The sequence below is a fragment of the Blennius ocellaris genome, assembly GCF_963422515.1.
Source record: "Blennius ocellaris genome assembly, chromosome: 20".
Classification (NCBI taxonomy): domain Eukaryota; kingdom Metazoa; phylum Chordata; class Actinopteri; order Blenniiformes; family Blenniidae; genus Blennius; species Blennius ocellaris.
Window position 1 is genome coordinate 22,982,119 of NC_137669.1, and position 20,000 is coordinate 23,002,118.

General features: G+C 50.4%; 2 protein-coding genes across 2 annotated transcripts in view; both read left to right on the forward strand.

The window, feature by feature from the left end:
- hivep1 (HIVEP zinc finger 1) overlaps nt 1–14,413 on the forward strand; it is a 24,408-nt gene extending 9,995 nt beyond the window's left edge. Inside the window, 9 exon segments of the mRNA XM_080516005.1 lie at nt 1,669–1,722; nt 3,266–6,823; nt 6,826–8,993; nt 9,078–9,211; nt 9,329–9,504; nt 10,020–10,121; nt 11,099–11,601; nt 12,743–12,832; nt 12,834–14,413. Of these exon segments, the coding sequence (XP_080372131.1) occupies nt 1,669–1,722; nt 3,266–6,823; nt 6,826–8,993; nt 9,078–9,211; nt 9,329–9,504; nt 10,020–10,121; nt 11,099–11,601; nt 12,743–12,832; nt 12,834–13,610 (7,562 nt within the window). The 3' untranslated portion in view covers nt 13,611–14,413.
- Nucleotides 14,414–15,947: 1,534 nt separating this feature from the next.
- On the forward strand, nt 15,948–18,857 carry edn1 (endothelin 1; the record flags this gene model as incomplete). Its single annotated transcript, XM_080515887.1, has 4 exons — nt 15,948–16,008; nt 16,162–16,387; nt 17,194–17,334; nt 17,977–18,857. The coding sequence occupies 4 exons, from the start codon at nt 15,948–15,950 to the stop codon at nt 18,179–18,181; spliced, it is 633 nt and encodes a 210-aa protein (XP_080372013.1). The 3' UTR covers nt 18,182–18,857.
- Nucleotides 18,858–20,000: the final 1,143 nt, after the last annotated feature.

Sequence of the window (20,000 nt, forward strand, 5' to 3'; positions counted from 1 at the left end):
GGCTGCCGACTCTCATCATCTTCATCTTCATCCAGCTGAGCTTCTCCTCTTCCTCCTCTCCAGTGTTATGGCGTCTCCCTCCTCCTCCTCCTCCTCCTCCTCCTCCTCCTCCTCCTCCTCCTCCTCCTCCTCCTCCTCCTCCTCCTCCTCCTCAGATCAGTTCAGTCCTGGTCCATATGACATGTTCAGGCTTGTATTCTTGATGCTAACGTGCTAACAGGAGCCCCCCCCCCCCCACCCCTCCCCCCCTCATAGGAGTGGGCGCTCACGTTTTCCCCGTCACATGACGTCACGACGCCGCCCTCCGGGCTCAATAATCACATTTCCCACTCGTTACAGAGCAGTGGGCTGCAAGACGAGGGGGGGGGGCTTTAAAGATTCCCGGTTGTCATGACAGCGAGCAGCGAGGAGAACGACTCCCGCACCCACAAACTCCTGCCTAATGGACACGTGCCCCCCACCGCCCCCCCCCCCCCCCCCCCCCCCCCCCCCCGCTGGAGGACGAGCCTTCATCTGCATCGGCTGGTTCCAAAAAGTGTGTTCCAATCAGAAATCAAAACCCTCTATAGTGTCATCAGGGTTCAGCCAATCACAATCAAGCTAGGCTCCTCCCCCCCTTTTGACTCCTCCCACAATCGGCCAGCTCTGCTCTGGCACATGGCGCCACAAGAGGAAGTACTTCCTCCATCTTCCCATAGATGGGCGTGTGTGTGGGCGGAGCCAGTCCAGCTCACACAGACACAGCAGATTCTGAATGCAGCTGCTAGGATCTGATATTCTATGTTGGCACCTTTAAATAATTACTGACATTAAACTTTAAAAAAAAAAAAAAAAAGACTGCATGAGGCTCAGAAGCTCGATTCATCAATCAAATCCTGGATGTTCGGGGAATAAATGATGAGATAAAAGACTCAGTAACTGTAATCGTCTCTACTGAGCATGTGCACGACGACTGGCCAGCGTTTTCCCTCGTTTTCCCTCGTTTCCATGGAGATGAAGCTTTTTCAAAAAGTCCACCGTCGGGAGGCCTGAGTGCAGAAATCCTCTGAACACTGAGCACTGTTAGACGGGGAACGCCGGGTGGAAACTGAGGGACGCCATGATGGAACACACACACACACACACACACACACACACACACACACACACACACACACACACTCACACTCTGCGTGTGCCTGGGTTGCTGCGCTGCTGCTGGCTGGGCGCCTTTGTTTTGCTTCACGGCGCGCAGGGGTGGGGGACGCATTATGTAATGTGTGGCGTGTGCCTGGGATGAAGGAGCAAGGAAAAAAAAAAGAGCAGAGCGCACACACACACACACACACACAATGACATAATCCAGGGACCTCCTCGGAGTGTTCCCGGCACCGCCCGGGTCTCCGGAGGACGATCTGATGTTTACCGACAACAAACGGCTCAGAAACAAAACTGATTATTAATGTAATAAAAACACCAACATAATGAGAACTGTACTGATTAAATACTGTGTGTGTGTGTGTGTGTGTGTGTGTGTGTGTGTGTGTGTGTGTGTGTGTGTGTGTGTGTGTGTGTGTGTGTGTGTGTGTGTGTGTGTGTGTGTGTGTGTGTGTGTGTGTGTGTGTGTGTGTGTGTGTGTGTGTGTGTGTGTCTGTGTGTGTGTGTGTGTGTGTGTGTGTGTGTTCCCAGATAAGATCGAGGAGGCGCAGAAGGAGCTGAAAGACCCCAAAGGCTCCTCGAAAGGTAAGAAATCCTCCACTCCACTGATTATTTCTACTTTCCTTACGTGTTTAAAGTCTAAAATACTAGAAAATAAAATAAAAAAATAAATAAAAAAACGTGTGCTCAGAGAATCAAACCAGATCCACTCCAAATCCAGATGTTTACAAACAAACCAGAACCTGGATCCATCAGTGTTGAAATTGGGAAATCAAAGATGGCGTCCGGCAGCCGCGGGGGAAAAGATCAACACTTGATGGATTCGGGGTGAAAAACAATCCAGACGTTCTCACCAGCAGGAGTCTAGAGTCCTGGAGGAAAGTCTGGGACGTAGCGAAACTGATCCCAGATCGTGGTTCCAGACTGAATCCAGATCAGGTGGACAGACTGGACCTGGTGACTCGACTCCTTCTGGAACCTTCCGGAACCTTCCGGAGGTCCACAGACCAGGTTACGTTCTAGGAAACTAGAATGTTCGTCTGAGGACGGTTTGGACGACGTCTCGGAGACGATCGTCAACGACGACTACTGGATCACTTTTCATTCTTCATCCTGATTCTGGGAGTTCGACCTCCTTTTTCCCCCCAAAATTACTTTTACTGACGTTTCGTTTAATGTCGCCACGACGTCGCGTCTTCATCCAGAACTGAACCGTCGCAGCGGGGAAACGCGCGTCGTCGCCCCCCAGTGGCCACTCTTAAAAACAAACCAGTTTGCTACGAGGCGTCTCGGCGCGAATCGTTTTCAAAACAAACCGGTTTTGTTCGGGAGCCGGCGTCTCCGCCCGGCCCAGTTGGCGTGTTTGCGTCCAGAATAGCTGAACTTACGTAAAGACGCGTCGTCCCTCCTTCTAATCCCGTCACGGCTTTAGAACCTGATCTGGTCCTGGAACGACTCCGCGGCGGCGTTCTTACACAACGTGCCCTCAGGAAGCACAGCGAGCGGCGGGGCAGGATTAGCGGACTCGTCTGCTGGCGTCGTCTTCACAACACCAATATCTAATTAAAAACAACAACAGCAATAATAATACGCTGATCATCAAGGGAAGAAGAGAAGAATTGGAAGAAATGACCTGAACCTTCAAATTCTCGATTGAGAGACGAGTCACAGCCGATAAAGGGACTTTTGATTTGTTTGTTTATTTATTTATTTTGAGCGAAGGGCCAATTAAAACTAGATGATGGGATAAGAAACATAAATAAGAATTTCAATATTAAACACATTTAAGTCGTTGGAAAAGGGACCGGAAGGAGCCGAGGCTCGTCACGTCCCACCAACGCTCTTCAACGCTGACAGATGAAAAAAATACCATGAAATAACTAAACAGGCAGTTAAAAAACAAACAAACAAACAAACAAAACCCCAAAACGACTCCAATCGAGCTTTTTGTGGAAACAGAATAAATGAAAAACACATAAAACTTTACAACAATAAATCATTTAGTTTCGAAGCTCATTTCTCAGCAATAAATGTTGATGTTCATGAACAAACGTGTTTTTAAAAGGTTTATGTTGAAAAGGTGTCGCGGTGGAAACGTTGCTTCTTCTCACGGCTCGTCTCTCTGCAGGAATCAGCGACGGCCGGCGGAGAAACGCAGAAAACGTTAAAGGCCTGAAGAGGAAAAAGGTCGTCGCAGAGAATCAGCTGAAGAAAATCCCCAAGTCTCCGGTGAAGAAGCCGCTGCAGCTGAAAACATCTGGAGTGTCGTCCAAGGAAACCGCGGCGTCGTCCTCCTGCTCCTCCACCTCCTGCTCCTCCTCCACCTCCACCTCCACCTCCTCCTCCTCCTCCACCTCCAACGGCCCGCCACTCAACCCCTCCGGCGGGGAAAGTGAGCAGCAGGATGAAGAAGCAGCTCCTCCTGACGAGGCCCCGCCCCCCCCCGGGGCTGAGGGGCTGAAGCAGCAGCAGCAGGAGGAGACGCCGCCTCGCCCGCCGTCCGCCGAGAGCGCCGATGCCGAGCGGAGCTCGCCGGCTCCCCCTGAAGTGACGGAGCGGGGTGGAGGTCCGTACCAGAGCGGCGCCCCGCTGGACGTCCTCCTCCAGGCCATGGAGCCGGACTTCAGCACCCTGGCCGAGAAGCGAGGCGCCTCGCCGCCCGCCAAACCTCCCGTCACCCTCCGCGGGGAAGTAACGCCGGCGCTCGACCTCGGCCCGCCCACCCAGCACCCCCCCCACATGCACACCTACTACATCGACAAACAGGGCAACGTCATCGGCGTTGCGGCGCCGGTGCAGACGTCGGCGCAGAGGACCGCGCCGCTCGCCGCGCCACGTTTCCTGCCCCTCGGTTCCCACCCGGAAAAGCCCAGTTTGCACATGAACTTCAGCGCGGGGCCCGCCACCATCACGCATGCCCCCGTCCCCTCGGGCGCCACCGCGCTGCCGCAGAGCCAGCCTCCCGTCGTGCACACGTGCCAGTCGCTCTCGGCCAGCGTCCCCAGCACAATCCAGGTCCCCGTCACCCCGGGAACCAACCAGGTTCAAATGACCGCGGTCGTGAACTTTGCCGCCGAGCAGGTGTCCAAGGACCAGAAGCCCAAGAAGCCGGGGAAGTACGTCTGCGAGTACTGCAACCGAGCGTGCGCCAAGCCCAGCGTGCTCCTCAAACACATCCGGTCCCACACGGGGGAACGACCGTATCCCTGCGTCACTTGTGGCTTTTCTTTTAAAACCAAGAGCAACCTGTACAAGCACAAGAAGTCGCATGCTCACGCCATCAAGCTGGGCCTCATCGCGCGCTCCGAGTCCGGCGGCGGGTCGCTGTCCCAAGAGTCGGACAAAAACCTGGGGACGCACTCGGAGGGCGAGGAGAGCGGCGAGAGCGACGAGGAGGGCAGCGCTGCAGACCTCGACCCCGACTCGTCTCAGAGCAGCGTGGCGGCTCTGTCCGAAAGTAGTTCGCAGAGCGCGGGCGCGACCCAGGCGGCCCACATGGACGCGGACCTACCGGCTGCGATGGAGTCGGTCAAGTCGTCTTCGAGTCAGAGAGCCCACGAGCCCAAAGTGACGGCCGCACTACCGAAGGTCGTCGTGTACCCGGTTAACGTCTCCCCGCTGAGGGCGGACAGTCCCAGAGTTACCGGAGCCGCGCCTGAACAAGCCGCCGCACAGCGGCAAAGGGAGTTCCAGACGGCTAGCCTGAGGTCGAACGTCACGGTCCTGTCGTCTCTGAAGGAGGTGGACGGTACGCATCCCTCCCTGGACACTGTAAGCGAGGACGAGGACCACCACTGCAAGTCTCCGCTGTTGGCCGGACACGCTCAGCTTCAGCGGCAGCAGGCGACGGACTTCTCCCAGCAGCAGCAGCCCAAGTGTCTGCTCAGCCCTCGCAGTTTGGGGAGCACAGACTCTGGGTACTTCTCGCGGTCTGAAAGTGCCGATCAGGCCATGAGCCCACCGAGCCCCTTCGTCAAGATAACTCCGCCGGTGGAAGTCGAAGTCGCGAAGAGCGCCCTTCCCAGCCTCCCTCCGGTCGTCGCCACGGTCATGCATGTAGCAGCTGAGCAGAGGTCGCGGGCCACCGAGGGTCAGATGCGTCCGCCGCTGGAAGCCAGCGCCCGCTCGCTGGAGGAACGGATTTCGAAGTTGATATCTGATAATGAGGCGGTCGTTGACAACAAGCAGTTGGACAGCGTGAAGCCCAGGAGGACGTCTCTCTCCAGGAAAGGTAGCATAGATTCCCCCAAGTCGTACATTTTCAAAGACTCTTTTCAGTTCGACCTGAAGCCAATGGGACGAAGGTCCAGCTCCAGTTCCGATATCCCCAAATCCCCGTTCACGCCCACAGATAAGTCCAAGCCAGTATTACTTCTCTCCGTACCCCCCCAATACCCACCAATGGATTGTCTGCCAATAACGCGGAGTAATTCCATGCCTACGACACCGGGGCACTCGGCTCTTCCACTTAACGTCGCCCCCCTTCCGTACAGAATTTGTCAGTCGTTTGATGAGAAAATTAGCTCATTGAACGACGACGTGTTTTCATCGGCCCCTTCCACCCCGAACCCCGCCATTCATTCACGAACTTTAGTCAGACAAGCAGCGGTGGAGGACTTCTCCACGAGCGAGGGGCACAGCCTCCCGACTGTTCGCTCCATGGATGAAGGCTACCACGGTCCAAGCAGCTCCGCAGAACTCATGCAAAGAAGCAGATCTTTTGAACAGGATAGAAACAGAAAACCCCAGCAGAACAAGGGCACGATGTACGAGTGTGAGACGTGTCGCAACCGGTACAGGAAGTTAGAGAATTTTGAAACGCACAAGAAGTTTTATTGCTCTGAGCTTCATGGTCCCAAAAACAAGCCCATGCCCACTAAAGAGACAGATCAAGACGTGTTTCATGTAAATGTGCAGCAGCCCTTTGCTGCAAGGTCCGGCTCAACCGTTCTCGACCATCAAACGTCAATCAGGAAGCGAAGGAAAAAGAAAAGCGTTGGCGATGAGGACGATCAATCCCCAACTGACGTCATTCCACCTTGTTCCGTCGGTTTTGATCTCCCCGCCGGTTTGCCCAACAGGACGTTTTCCCAGCATGCACTGCTAGTGGATGTACAGCCCAAAAACAACCAGGCAAAGCTACCTCAAATTCAGCTTGCAGTAGCAAGAGGTAATACTTTAGATTCCAGACTGTCGCCAATACGAGAGACCCAGGTCACTACTTCCAATAAAGGAGAGTTGCAAAGGCAAGGCAGTGGTACGTCAGTCATCAGACACACCAACTCTCTCAGTAGACCCAACTCCTTTGAGACGGAGTCTCTGGACAGGGTCTCTCCTGTTGACAACATCGAGAAGGATTCCCTGAACAAACCCAAGACCGATGTACCAGCAGTGTCAGCTGACAACAACCACGAAACCATATCCAATCCCAAGGCTGCCGACTATGGGACACCAAGGAAGGAGCAGGGCAGCGACGGCACAGCAGCAGTGGTTGGTGCGAACTGTACTCCCGTTCATCAGTCGCGCCTCGTCCGTCAGAACAACATCCAAGTTCCTGAGATTTTGGTGACGGAGGATTCTGACAAAGAGCACGAAACACAAACTTCCGAGGCGGCAGACAAGCCTTCCGATCAGTTCAGCTGGCCTCAGAGGAGCGAGAGTTTGTCCAAGTTACCAGCGGAGAAGCTGCCCCTAAGAAGAAAAGGATCCGGCTGGCGCAGATGGAGCACTCCTCGGGGGAATCCAGCTTTGAGTCCAGCCTCTCGCGAAGCCTCAGCAGGGACAGTAGCTTGTCTCGCTGTTCCAGCATCTCGGCGTCCTTTGAAAGAGACGAGCCGTCCCGGTCGGAGAGTCCCTCTCGGGCGGAGTGCGTCAGCGGCGTCTCTGAACCTCAGTGTTCGCCAGCAGCCCTGAACACTCTCGGTGTGCCTGGCGTGATGAGGCGTGCTGCGTCCGAACAGATCACTTGTACCCAACCCTCAGTCGAGATTTCATGCGACTATCGTAGCAAGTCCTTTGACTGTGGCAATGTGTCACCCAGCCGATCGCTGTCGCCTGGCGGTCAGCCGAAAAGCGGGAAACCTCTCCAAGGTCCTCAGGTGCCACTGATTGAGAGGAGGCGGGGTCCTCTGGTTCGACAGATGTCCTTAAAGATCGGCCCAGAGAGTCAGCAACCTGCCCGGAAAGCTGTGGTGCCTCTGGATAAACCCCTGATCTCAAACGTGAGCTCGTTTCCTCAGAGCAGATCTCAGCAGATTCACATTGCCAACAGGCGCGCTGTCGCTCAGCCGTTCGTCCTGCACACCGGAGAGAAACCGCTGCAAAAGAATGAACAAGTGGTACAAAGCATTCATTTGGGTAGCCCGACTCAGCAGCCTCAAGTTCACGGCCTTCCACACCCTTGGCATCAAACATCAAGGGTTCCAATCTGCCAAAAGATTCAACAACCGCTCAGTCAGATCTTGGTTTGTCGCGATAAAGTCCAAAGCAAACCGACTGATCCTGAAGAGAAGAAAAGCTTTGTGCCCAAATACCAACTGCAGTGTCCCGTCCTGAGAGCCAGCCAAACGTTTTCCTTCTCCAGCACACAGGGAACTCAGATCGCCTTGCCAGTTTTAACAATACCAATTGCCAATACAGTTCTGGGCATGTCAAAACCATCAGAAGTGATTCAGAATGTGTACGTCGCTCAGCCCACTCAACAGGCCTCTGACATTAAGACACAGACTGTTGTTTTGTCTGGTGACCGTCAACGGGATCCATTTGATCGGACCCAAGCAGGTCCGATCCCACTGCCACAGATCCTGATAACCCACGAGCAGATGCACCCCGTGTCCTCCTTGTCGAACAAAACCAGCCTGTCGTCCAGTCAGAGCGTTGAAGGCGACACACACTCCGTGCAAATGGCGAAGAAGGACTGGACCCAGACAGGAAGCGGTCATGGTCCGTCTTCAGGGCGAGCGTCACCTCTACACTGCACGCAGAAGCTGGCGTCGGTCACACTGTGTCCGCAGCAGGAGCCCACGGCTTCCAGTAAACGGATGTTGTCTCCGGCGAACAGCCTGGACATTTACATGGAGAAGCACCAGAAGCGGGCCAAGGACGAGCACGGCGTGGCCTGCCTGACCGACGGCCGCTCCGTCAACTATCTCAACGCCAAGATGTCGGAGGTGACCAGGCAACGGAAGCTGATGCTGGTGCGGCAGGTCTGTACGACCGAGCCGGCGGACAGTCCGATAGAGACCGAGGCCCCGCCCCTGCCAGAAGTCAAATCAGACGGGGCGAAGGACTCGGAGGCCACCGACGATGTCAAACCCATGTCTCCTGACGCTGCTGGCCTGCATAAAGACATGACCGCCGTCGTCCAGGAGGAGGTGGGGTCGGTCCTGAATACCACATCTGGAAGCCACGGCGCGGCGCTGCCAGCCAGTAGCACCCCGAAGCCTCAGGACAAGGCCGAGGACCAGAGGTGGACGCCGTCCAAATCCCCCATCAGACCCTCCAGTTTCCACGGCGGCCAGGTGAAGCTGGCCACGTCGGTGTCGGTGGTGAACACCAGAGACAGCCAGCGCCTGTCTTTCCCCAGCCTGAAGACCGCCACCACCTTCACCTGGTGCTTCCTGATGAAGAGGAAGCCTCTCCACGCTCCGCAGGCCGACCTGAAGACGTCGGCCTACAGCACGTGGACGGTCAGCCCCAACAACCCAAACCCCCTGGGCCTGCCCACCAAGGTGGTCATGTCCCTGTTCGACTCCAAGCTGAACTCCAAGAAGGTCCACTACACATCGGCCATCAAGACCGGCGGGAAGTCCGACATCCTGTCGTACTCGGGGAAGCTGAAGGACGTGATGTCCAGGGTAAGACGTGACTCGTGTGGGGAAAGTCTGCTGGTTTTTTCCCCGCTTCAGGCCAGTGGCTTCACTTCCTTCCTGTCCCCGCAGCTGCCGGTTTCCCAGAAGTCTCTCCCGGTGGACAAGGCCAGTAAAACGCAGCCTGAGCCTCCGGCCGGCAGCGACTCGGATAAGGACCCGGCTCCTGCGGCGGAACCGAGGAGGGTGAAGATATTCGATGGCGGGTACGATCCAAAACACAAACGGTTTGATTCGTTTTTTTTTTTTGCTTGGTTTTAGACGTTTGTTTGTTTTTCTTTCATCCCGTTCTCACCTGGTTCCCCCCAAAAAAACCCCCACAGCTACAAGTCCAACGAGGAGTACGTGTACGTGCGCGGCCGCGGCCGGGGCAAGTACATCTGCGAGGAGTGCGGCATTCGCTGCAAGAAGCCCAGCATGCTGCGCAAACACATCCGCACGCACTCCGACGTGCGGCCGTACCACTGCGTCCACTGCAACTTCTCCTTCAAGACCAAAGGTCAGAGGTCGTCCACACCAGAGCCGCGACGGCGCAACGTTATTAAGCGAAACCGAAAACTGTTGTGGCGCTTTTGGGTTCGTGTTCCACGAAAAAAAGCCACTTTTCTTCTGAAAACTGCTCCCAAGGTGGAACTTTTTTAAAAGAACGTTCCTTCTTTGTGGGAACTTCCCGGAAAAGTCCCGCCTCGGGAGCCGTTTTCCAAAAAGTGGAGACGCAACAAGCGTTTTGCTGTTTCACTTGAAACCGTCGTCATGTGTTGTTCCGGAATGTTCCCATATTTTAAATCAAACCATTCAAATCATTTTAACAGGTTTGTTGTTTTATTTCCCGTAATTCCATTTTACCAGCCAGGAAAATAAATCACACATAGAATACTTGTTAAAATCTGACGTTTTTAAACACACAAGGCCATTACCGTATTTTCCGCACCTGAATTCAAGCCGCACCTGCAAAATTTAACAAAAAAAAAAAGACCCCACTGACAAGTCGCCCCCCCTCCCTCCCCCCCTCAGGGAACCTGACCAAGCACATGAAGTCCAAGGCCCACAGTAAGAAGTGCCTGGAGATGGGGGTCCCGGAGGGTCTGATCGAGGACCAGGACGCCGAGGACTCGGGTAGGACGCGTCGCCTCGGCTCGTCGTTGTGTCATCGTCTCGTGTCGTTCTGCTAATCATCGGTTCATCATCGCTGCCGTTTAATTACAAAATCTAAACACAGCTTCTTCCTCTGGTAACTCGCAACGTGTGGGCGGAGCTTAGAGACAGGAAACGGGCGTGTTGAAATATAATTATTTACTTACTTAATGTTACCCTGTTAGCAACAGTGATACGTTGACCTTAGCATCATTACTAATTAATGCTAATGAATGTTAATGTTACTGCGTTAGCAACAATGATACGTTAACCTTAGCATCATTGCTAATTATCGCTAATGAATGTTAATGTTTCTGCGTTAGCAACAATGATACGTTAACCTTAGCATCATTACTAATTAATGCTAATGAATGTTAATGTTACTGCGTTAGCAACAATGATACGTTAACCTTAGCATCATTGCTAATTATCGCTAATGAATGTTAATGTTTCTGCGTTAGCAACAATGATACGTTCATCGCTAATTAACACTAATGAATGTTAATGTTACCGTGTTAGCAACAATGATAACTTAACCTTAGCATCTTTGCGTCAGCAACATTGATACGTTAACCTTAGCATCATTGCTAATTAACGCTAATGAATGCTAATGTTGCCGCGTTAGCAACAATGATACGTTAACCTTAGCATCATTGCTAGTCAACGCTAATGAATGTTGACCGTGTTAGCAACAATGATACGTTAACCTTAGCACCATTGCTAATTAATGCTAATGAATGTTAATGTTACTGCGTTAGCAACAATGATACATTCATCGCTAATTAAAACTAATGAATGTTAATGTTACCGTGTTAGCAACAATGATACGTTAACCTTAGCATCATTGCTAATCAACGCTAATGAATGTTGACCGTGTTAGCACCAATGATACGTTAACCTTAGCACCATTGCTAATGACCGTTCGCGTTCCACGAGCTAAGTCGTGTTTCTTCCCGCAGGAGATCGCAGTCAGGTGAGCAGCGCCGACCGCCAGGACTCGGACGGAGACGACTCGGACGGCCCCGAGGACGAGGACAACGAGGAGGAGGAGGAGGAGGACAGCCAGGCGGAGTCGGGTCTGTCCACCAACCCGTCGGTGTCGGCTAGCCCGCAGCACGCCCCCTGCAGGGAGGCGGAGGCGGCGCCGAGCGCCCTGCTGGCCCAGATGTCCCTCTCGCCGTCCCAGCGCCCGGCCCTCCCCTCCCCCCTTCCCCCGTCCTGCGAGTCCGTCCCCATGATGAGACCCCTGTCCCTCAGCAAGCAGATGTCCATCTCGGCGTCCTTCCCCGCCTCCCCCCCTCCCCCCGCCGCCGCCGCCGCGTCCGACTCGTACGCCTCGGACACGGAGTCCGTCCACATGATGAGCCCCGTGTCGCCCTGCAGGCAGATGTCCATCGACTACCCCGACTTTGACGTCCCCCCGAGCCCCCCCGCACCGAGCAGGGGCTCCAAACTGGGCCAGGTGAGGACCCCCCCCCCCCCCCCACACACACACACACACTTTTAACCCTGCATGCGCCGCTCGTCCACGAAGATGAAGTGAGTTTGTTCGTCCAGTCACTTTAAAACTTTCCATCTAAACATGAAGCCGTTTTAGAAAACAGACTCAAGAGCACCATCTGGTGGCGCAACTTGAAAACTACGTCGTTTTCAACGTTTTTGCTGAAAGTCGTTTTAAAAAATACTTTTCTGAAACAAAAATGCGAAAACGATTCATTTTTCTCTTGAAAGGTTGTAAAACAGTCAACTTGAAACGTAGAAGTGTAGAAACGTGTAAATGTAGAAATTTAGAAACGTGGAAATGTAGAAATGTAGAAATTTAGAAACGTAGAAATTTAGAAACGTAGAAATGTGGAAACGTGGAAACGTAGAAGTATAGAAATGTATAAACGTAGAAATGTATAAACGTAGAAACGTGGCAACGTAGAAATTTAGAAACGTGGAAATGTAGAAATTTAGAAACGTAGAAACGTAGAAATGTAGAAACGTAGAAATGTAGAAACGTAGAAATTTAGAAATGTAGAAACGTGGCAACGTAGAAATTTAGAAACGTGGAAATGTAGAAATTTAGAAATTTAGAAACGTAGAAACGTGGAAACGTAGAAATTTAGAAATGTAGAAATTTAGAAACGTAGAAATGTGGAAACGTGGAAACGTAGAAGTATAGAAATGTAGAAACCTAGAAAAATGTAGAAACGTAGAAATTTAGAAATTTAGAAACGTAGAAATTTAGAAACGTAGAAACGTGGAAACGTAGAAATTTAGAAATGTAGAAATTTAGAAACGTAGAAATGTGGAAACGTGGAAACGTAGAAGTATAGAAATGTAGAAACCTAGAAAAATGTAGAAACGTAGAAATTTAGAAATTTAGAAACGTAGAAATTTAGAAACGTAGAAATGTGGAAATGTAGAAACGTAGAAACATGGAAACGTGGAAACGTAGACAAATGTAGAAACGTAAAAACGTAGAAATGTAGAAACGTAAAAAGGTAAAAAAGTAAAAAGGTGTAAACGTAGAAACGCGTCGGCAGAAGTTCCGTGGCGAAGGCGAGTCGCCGGTCGTCATTTGTTCTCGGCGCTTCAAGACGTTTCGTGTGTTTCAGGACTCTGGACTTCCTGCGGCGGCGCCGGCCGAGTCGGGCCCCCCGGTGGACCGCGGCACCCAGACGGCCTCCTTCCCGCCGGCCCCCGCCCCCCCCGCAGGGCGCCGCCCACCTGTTCAGCCACCTGCCGCTGCACTCCCAGCAGCCGTGGCGCCCGTCGCTCAGCGTGGTGGGGGTGGGGGGGCTCCAGCTGCTGCCGGCCGGCCTGGCCGCCGCCTACCCCGCCCTGATGGCCGGCCCGGTGCAGCTCGCCATCCCGGCGGTGAGCGTCATCCACCGGGCCGCCAGCCCGCTGCCGCTCAGCACGCCCCCCCGGGCCCCGCCCCCCCTGGGCGGCGGCGGCGTGCTGCCCTGCTTCCCCCTGGGCCCGGTGACCCAGACCCTGCAGCCGGTGGGGCTGGAGGCCCTGCTGGGCCTGGGCCCCCCCCAGCTGCTCAACGCCACCCTGGGCCTGCAGGTCCTCGCCGGCAGCCCCCCCCAGAGCAGCGCCGGCCCCCCCACGCACGTCCCGGGCCTGCAGATCCTCAACATCGCCCTGCCCGCCATCATCCCGTCGCTCAGCCCCGAGCCCCCTGCCGCCCCCCCTGCCCCCGCCGCCCCTCCTGCCCCCCCCGCCGCCGGCCCCCCCGGACTCAGCCCGGCCGGTAGCACCGTGGCCGAGCTCGCACAGACTGCGGAGGCGGAGCCGAGGGACAAATCCCCCCTGCAGAGGCCGGCCCCCCAGAGCCGGGCGGACAGTCCCAAACGGCCGGCCCCCCCGAGACCCCCCCGACCCCCGCCGGCCTCCAGCTGGCAGAAGGCGGCGGCGGCGGCGGCAGACGACGAGGCGTCCAGCGACGATGAAGACAGACTGGTCATCGCCACCTGAGCCCCCCAGACCCCCCCCCAACCCCCAGACCACGCCCCCAGACCCCAGGCCACGCCCCCTAAGTGAAAAGCTCTTCTTCTCTTTTGTAATTCTCGTCACTTTGTAAAACTGAAACACTTTTCAGGGTTTGTTTCGTTACAAACCTGCTTTGGAAGCACAGATGTTCCTCCTCCGACCAATCCTTCCTTCCCTCCTTCCCTCCTTCCCTCCTTCCCTCCTTCCCTCCATCCTTCCCTCCTTCCCTCCTTCCCTCCTTCCCTCCTTCCCTCCTTCCCTCCTTCCTTCCTTCCTCTCTTTCTGTTCTTCCTTCCTTCCTCTCTTTCTTTCTGTCCTCTCTTTCTTTCTGTCCTTCCTTTCTATCTTTCTTTCTTTCTTTTCTATCCTTTCTATCTTCCTCTCTTCCTTCCTCTCTTCCTCTTCCTGCCTTTCCTTTCTGCCGGATGCTTTTTGTACATGTTGTATAGACGACGTGCCTTCATGGAGTTCCTCCTCTCGGAGCCTGTAAATACTTCCTGAGACCTTCAGTAGTCGTTTGTTTATTTTGGAGGAAGAGAGAGAGAGAGAGAGAGAGAAAAGAAGAGAAGAGAAAGACGGACGAGTTTCCCTCCAGACGACCTGTCGCTCGTAGACGCGCGGAGGTCATACGTGTCGTACTGGTAAATGTACATTTCTATGGATTCCAGGGAAAGTTTGTGTGTACAGACGTTTGTGTTCCACTATTTATTGTAATCTCATTACTCTGGTAGCTTTTCTGCTGTGTCGGCATTCTGAACGGTATCAGTAAACATTTGTTATGAACTTTGGCCTCGTCTCCAGAGCTTTTATTCTCTTAACCTCTTTCACTGGGAATAATTCGGTGTGACGCAAAATATTTCAAAATCATTTTCTCAAGTGAAAATATCCAAACGATCTCAGTTATAAAAACTTGTTTTTCCAACTGTGCAGGTTAAAAATAATATTTTAACCCTTTCAGAGCTCAAAACTCCCTGAAGAGGCTCTTTTCATCCACTAACTAGAAAAATATCACATAAACAGGTTTTTTTTTTCTAATTTTTTTGGCACAAATCTGTGAATCAACTTCAGTCCTGATCAAAACCACCAAATATTTTTAATTAACGATTTAAATCCCAGTTTAGAAGCTAAAAGCAGTCAAAGTTAGTAAAACAGCAAACAGGAAATTTACCGAATTTTGAAATCACATTTTTAAATAGAATATAAAAGTAAAGTTGCTCAGCAGAAATCCTGCCGTTTGAGCCAAAACAGTAACGTTGTGGTGGAATTGAGAGGAAACAGCGACCCCCAGTGGACGTTTTCTGTCCCCAATAACACACGAGGGTGTGCATATTTTCAAGATAAAAGTCGTTTAAAAAAAATAATAATTAGAAGTTGTATTTCTCAAAAAATAGATCATTTTAAGTTTGCAGATTTTTTAAAATATAATTTCCCCACAAATAATAAACATTTAAGATATCTTTTAGTTAATTGATCATATTTCATAGGTAATATTGTTCAAATATGAAAATCTTTTATTTAAAAAAAAAAAAAAAAGGTTTTGATATTTTGGTTTAAACTGGAATAAAATAAAGTTTGTATTTGCTGTGATTTTAAATCAACAGAATCTTTCCGGTGATTAATAATATAAATATGAAACCTGCTGAACTCCGATACAAAAAATGACTAAAAACAAAACGACAAAAATATAATTCATTTCTTCTTTCACTGCCTCTTAATGATCCATTTGTTTAATTGTTGCTGATTATTAATAATATTCTTATTGATTTAACTTTGTTCGTTTCTCATCTAAATGAGTTAAAACTTAATTTATTTCAAGATTAATTCCACTAAACATTGTTTTCATTGTATAAAAAAAAAAAACCAGATGTTCGAAATAAAGTTAAAACAGAGTAATCCCGTTACATTGAAAACCTAGACTGAAGCCTGAGCTGCTCTGCTCCTGCAGACTGGAGCGATGCTGCCACCTGGTGGCCGTGCGGAGAACGCAGGGAGGGAGGAGGGAGGAGGGGGGGGGGGGAGGTGAGGGGGGGGGAGGAGGGAGGAGGGAGGAGGGGGGGGGGGGGGAGGGGGGGGGGAGGAGGGGGGGGGGGGGTGAGCGCTATAAAGTCAAAGGGCTGCACATGTGCCGCTCACTGACAGGAGCCGCCTGCAGTAACGCAGTAACGCTCGTCTCACTCCTCCGGACGACAGGATTACTTCTTCTTCTTCTTCTTCTTCTTCTTCTTCTTCTTCTTCTTCTTCTTCTTCTTCTTCTTCTTCTTCTTCTTCTTCTTCTTCTTCTCCTTCTTCTTCCACCCTTCCTCCCCGCAGCGGCGCGCCGACATGGACTTACTCGTTTGGATTTGCGTGTTTTCGGTGACGTGCTGCTGGACGTCCCGCTCAGGTACGTCGCACGAGCCGCTTTTCCTCAGATTGAAGACAAAAACAACGATCATCCTGCAGCTTCCACTTTTCCTCTGGAAGAGTCCGGTGCGCAATTACGCGCGTTTCTGTGACGCGACGCGCGTTTAATGGCTTTTTTTTTGTTTTATTCCAGTGCTTTCAGCCCCCGCAGGGGAGACCCCCGGTGCAGACCCCCCCGGTGCAGAGGCCCCCGGTGCAGACCCCCCCGGTGCAGACCCCCCCGCAGCAGACCCCCCCGGCGCCTCCACAGACTCCCGGCGGCTCCACGCGCGCACCAAACGCTGCTCGTGCTCCACCTTCATGGACAAGGAGTGTGTTTACTTCTGCCACCTGGACATCATCTGGGTCAACACCCCGGGGTGAGGAACGACCCGGGCGTTACAGTTACACTTTAGTTAGTTACAGTTAAAATAGCTACACTTTAATCAGTTACAGTTAAAGGAGTTACAGTTAAATTAGTTACAGTTCAAAGGAATTCAAGTTAAATTAGTTACAGTTAAATTAGTTACAGTTAAAGGAGTTACAGTTAAAATAGTTACACTTTAATCAGTTACAGTTAAAGGAGTTACAGTTAAATTAGTTACAGTTCAAAGGAATTCAAGTTAAATTAGTTACACTTTAATCAGTTACAGTTAAATTAGTTACAGTTCAAAGGAATTCAAGTTAAATTAGTTACAGTTAAATTAGTTACAGTTAAAGGAGTTACAGTTAAAATAGTTACACTTTAATCAGTTACAGTTAAACTAGTTACAGTTCAAAGGAATTCAAGTTAAATTAGTTACAGTTAAATTAGTTGCAGTTAAATTAGTTACAGTTCAAAGGAATTCAAGTTAAATTAGTTACAGTTAAATTAGTTGCAGTTAAATTAGTTACAGTTCAAAGGAATTCAAGTTAAATTAGTTACAGTTAAATTAGTTACAGTTCAAAGGAATTCAAGTTAAATTAGTTACAGTAAAAAGAGTTGGAAATAAAAGATTTCCCTCAAAAGTGAATTTTGCTCATTTATCTAACAATATTTAATTTTATTACTTGAAGCTTTAATGTGTTGAAACGTCCTGAAGATGTTTAGAAGATGTGTTAAGATGTGTTAAGATAATTTAAGATGTTATAAGATTGAAGTTTACACGACGACGTGTTGGACGTTAACGGTTCGTGTCTCGCGCAGCCGCCTGGTCTCCTACGGACTGGGCAACGCGCCGCGGACAAGGCGCGCGCTCCGGGACTCCGCGGCCACGGCCAGCGCTCGACCCCGGTGCGCGTGTGTCCGCCAGGACGACGACACGTGCACGAGCTTCTGCCGCATCAGGTGAGTCGAGAGAGAGAGAGAGAGAGAGAGAGAGAGAGAGAGAGAGAGAGAGAGACTTTAGTGAAAATACTAATTAAACTTCTTGAGTTGAGTAAACATATTTGTGTAAAAGTAACAATTGAACTTTTAATTCACTAAATATTTTCGCTTTTCTAATTTAGTGAAAGTTTGGAACCTTTAGTGTGAAAATACAAAAAAAATTGTATAACTTTAAACTATATAAAACTTTAAAAAGAAAAAAACAAATCAACAACCAACTGGTAAAAGTAAAAGTCAGAAGTTCCAGAACTTTCTGATTTTCACTTTATTCATCAAAGTAAAACAAGAATTTGTTCGAATCGTTTCAACTTCTGTCCTTTAGTGGAAATAAAACAACAAAGAAATTCTACGAGAACATTTATTTTATTAATCAGTTTGTTTTACAGTTTTACATTAAAATAAAGTTTACTGTTATTCACTTTCAAAATAAAACTAAACCTGCCAGGTTTTCCACATTAAAACGACCATTTTAATGTGGAAAAGTTGAGTGTCGAGGAGAAACGTGGCAAAGTTAAAAAAGTTTAAATAGTTTAAATAGTTTAAAGAGTTTAAATAGTTTAAAACGTTTAAATAGTTTAAAAAGTTTAATTTGTGTTCCTTCAGGATTAAACGCCCGCCGGCTGCAACAAAGACCCGCCTGCTGCTGGAGGAGTGGAGGGAGAGAGAGCCCCGCCCCTTCTTGGAGAGAGAGCCCCGCCCCTTCTTGGAGAGAGAGCCCCGCCCCTTCTTGGAGAGAGAGCCACGCCCCCTATTGGAGAGAGAGCCCCGCCCCCTCCGGGTCTGGGAGGGCGAGAGCGCGGCGTCCTAAAGAGGGCGGAGTTCCTCCTGGAGCCAGAGAGGAAGTGGTTTTATGACCGAGGGCCGGGAACCGGCTCTGCAGAGGGTTTACACCCTGGACCTGGACCTGGACCTGGACCTGGACCTGGTCCTGGACCCGGATCGGATCTGGACCGGTTCACACCAGAGAGACTTCCTGGGATCCACAAAGTCCAACGAAACCGGTCGAGGCTAAACACGGCTAAAAGCTCCGCCTCTCGGGTCGGATTTCAGATGAAAGGAGGTAACGGACGAAACAGGACGCTAAAGTTAAAAACTCGTCCGTCTCGACACGTAAGCTTCAGCTCCTCAGAATCGCTATCGTGATGGTTTCACGTCAGAACGTTGATCGGTGGAAACCCGCTGAGTCGTCAGCGTGTCGCTAAGCTAACCGCTACTGCCAGAAAATTATGTTAGCAAACTCCGCCTCGGTGGCAGGTGGCGGTTATTATGTCATTTACTTTTATACGCTTGAAATTGAAAAAATATATATATGTTGACCCAGAAACTGTTTTGGGTATTACCTCCAGGTATTACCACCAGGTATTACCACCAGGTATTACCTCCAGGTATTACCTCTAGGTATTACCTCTAGGTATTACCTCTAGGTATTACCTCCAGGTATTACCTCTAGGTATTACCTCTAGGTATTATGTCCAGGTATTAACTCCAGGTATTACCTCCACGTATTACCTCCAGGTATTACCTCCAGGTATTACCTCCAGGTATTACCTCCAGGTATTAACTCCAGGTATTAACTCCAGGTATTACCTCCACGTATTACCTCCAGGTATTACCTCCAGGTATTACCTCCAGGCATTACCTCCAGGTATTACCTCCAGGTATTAACTCCAGGTATTACCTCCACGTATTACCTCCAGGTATTACCTCCAGGTATTACCTCCAGGTATTACCTCCAGGTATTAACTCCAGGTATTACCTCCAGGTATTTCCTCCAGGTATTACCTCCAGGTATTAACTCTAGGTATTACCTCCAGGTATTTCCTCCAGGTATTACCTCCAGGTCTAATATATAGATCTAATAACTAGAAATGATGAAGAACTCTGGTATTTCTGGCGTTTTTGATTCCAACCAGTATTTTTCTGGCTGGATTCCAAGCGGCTAGCCTGTTAGCATGCTAATGAAACAAGTTATAAACAAGTTAGAGGAACAAACTTTGCGTTTTCTGATTGTAGCTCTCGAGGGATGGAGGGGTTCTGTCGTGCTCTTATTGTGAAAAGGAGGGTTGACGTCTCTCTCTTGACTGAACGTGTTTCCTGAGGCTGCTGCGCTCGTCCATCAACTCGTCTATTTATGTTTCCACTGAATTGACCGTCTTATTTATTGACCTTCTGTCTTCATGATCACACTGGTCTGTTGTCTGAGTCGTCATTTCTGTGAAATGAGTCTTCACCGTTAACGAGCCAGAATGTGGCCCAACCTCAATAAAAGTTCACTATTTTATTTAAAGACCTGCGACTTCCTGCTTCCTGTTTGACGTCCACTTCCTGTTTGGTGTCCACTTCCTGTTTGACATCCACTTCCTTTTTGGTGTCCACTTCCTGTTTGATGTCCACATCCTGTTTGGTGTCCACTTCCTGTTGGTGACCACTTCCTGTTGGTGTCCATTTCCTGTTTGGTGTCTACTTCCTGTTTGGTGTCCACTTCCTGTTTGGTGTCCACTTCCTGTTTGGTGTCCACTTCCTGTTTGGTGTCCACTTCCTGTTTAGCATCCACTTCCTGTTTGATGTCTACTTCCTGTTTCGTGTCCACTTCCTGTTTGGCATTCACTTCCTGTTTCGTGTCCATT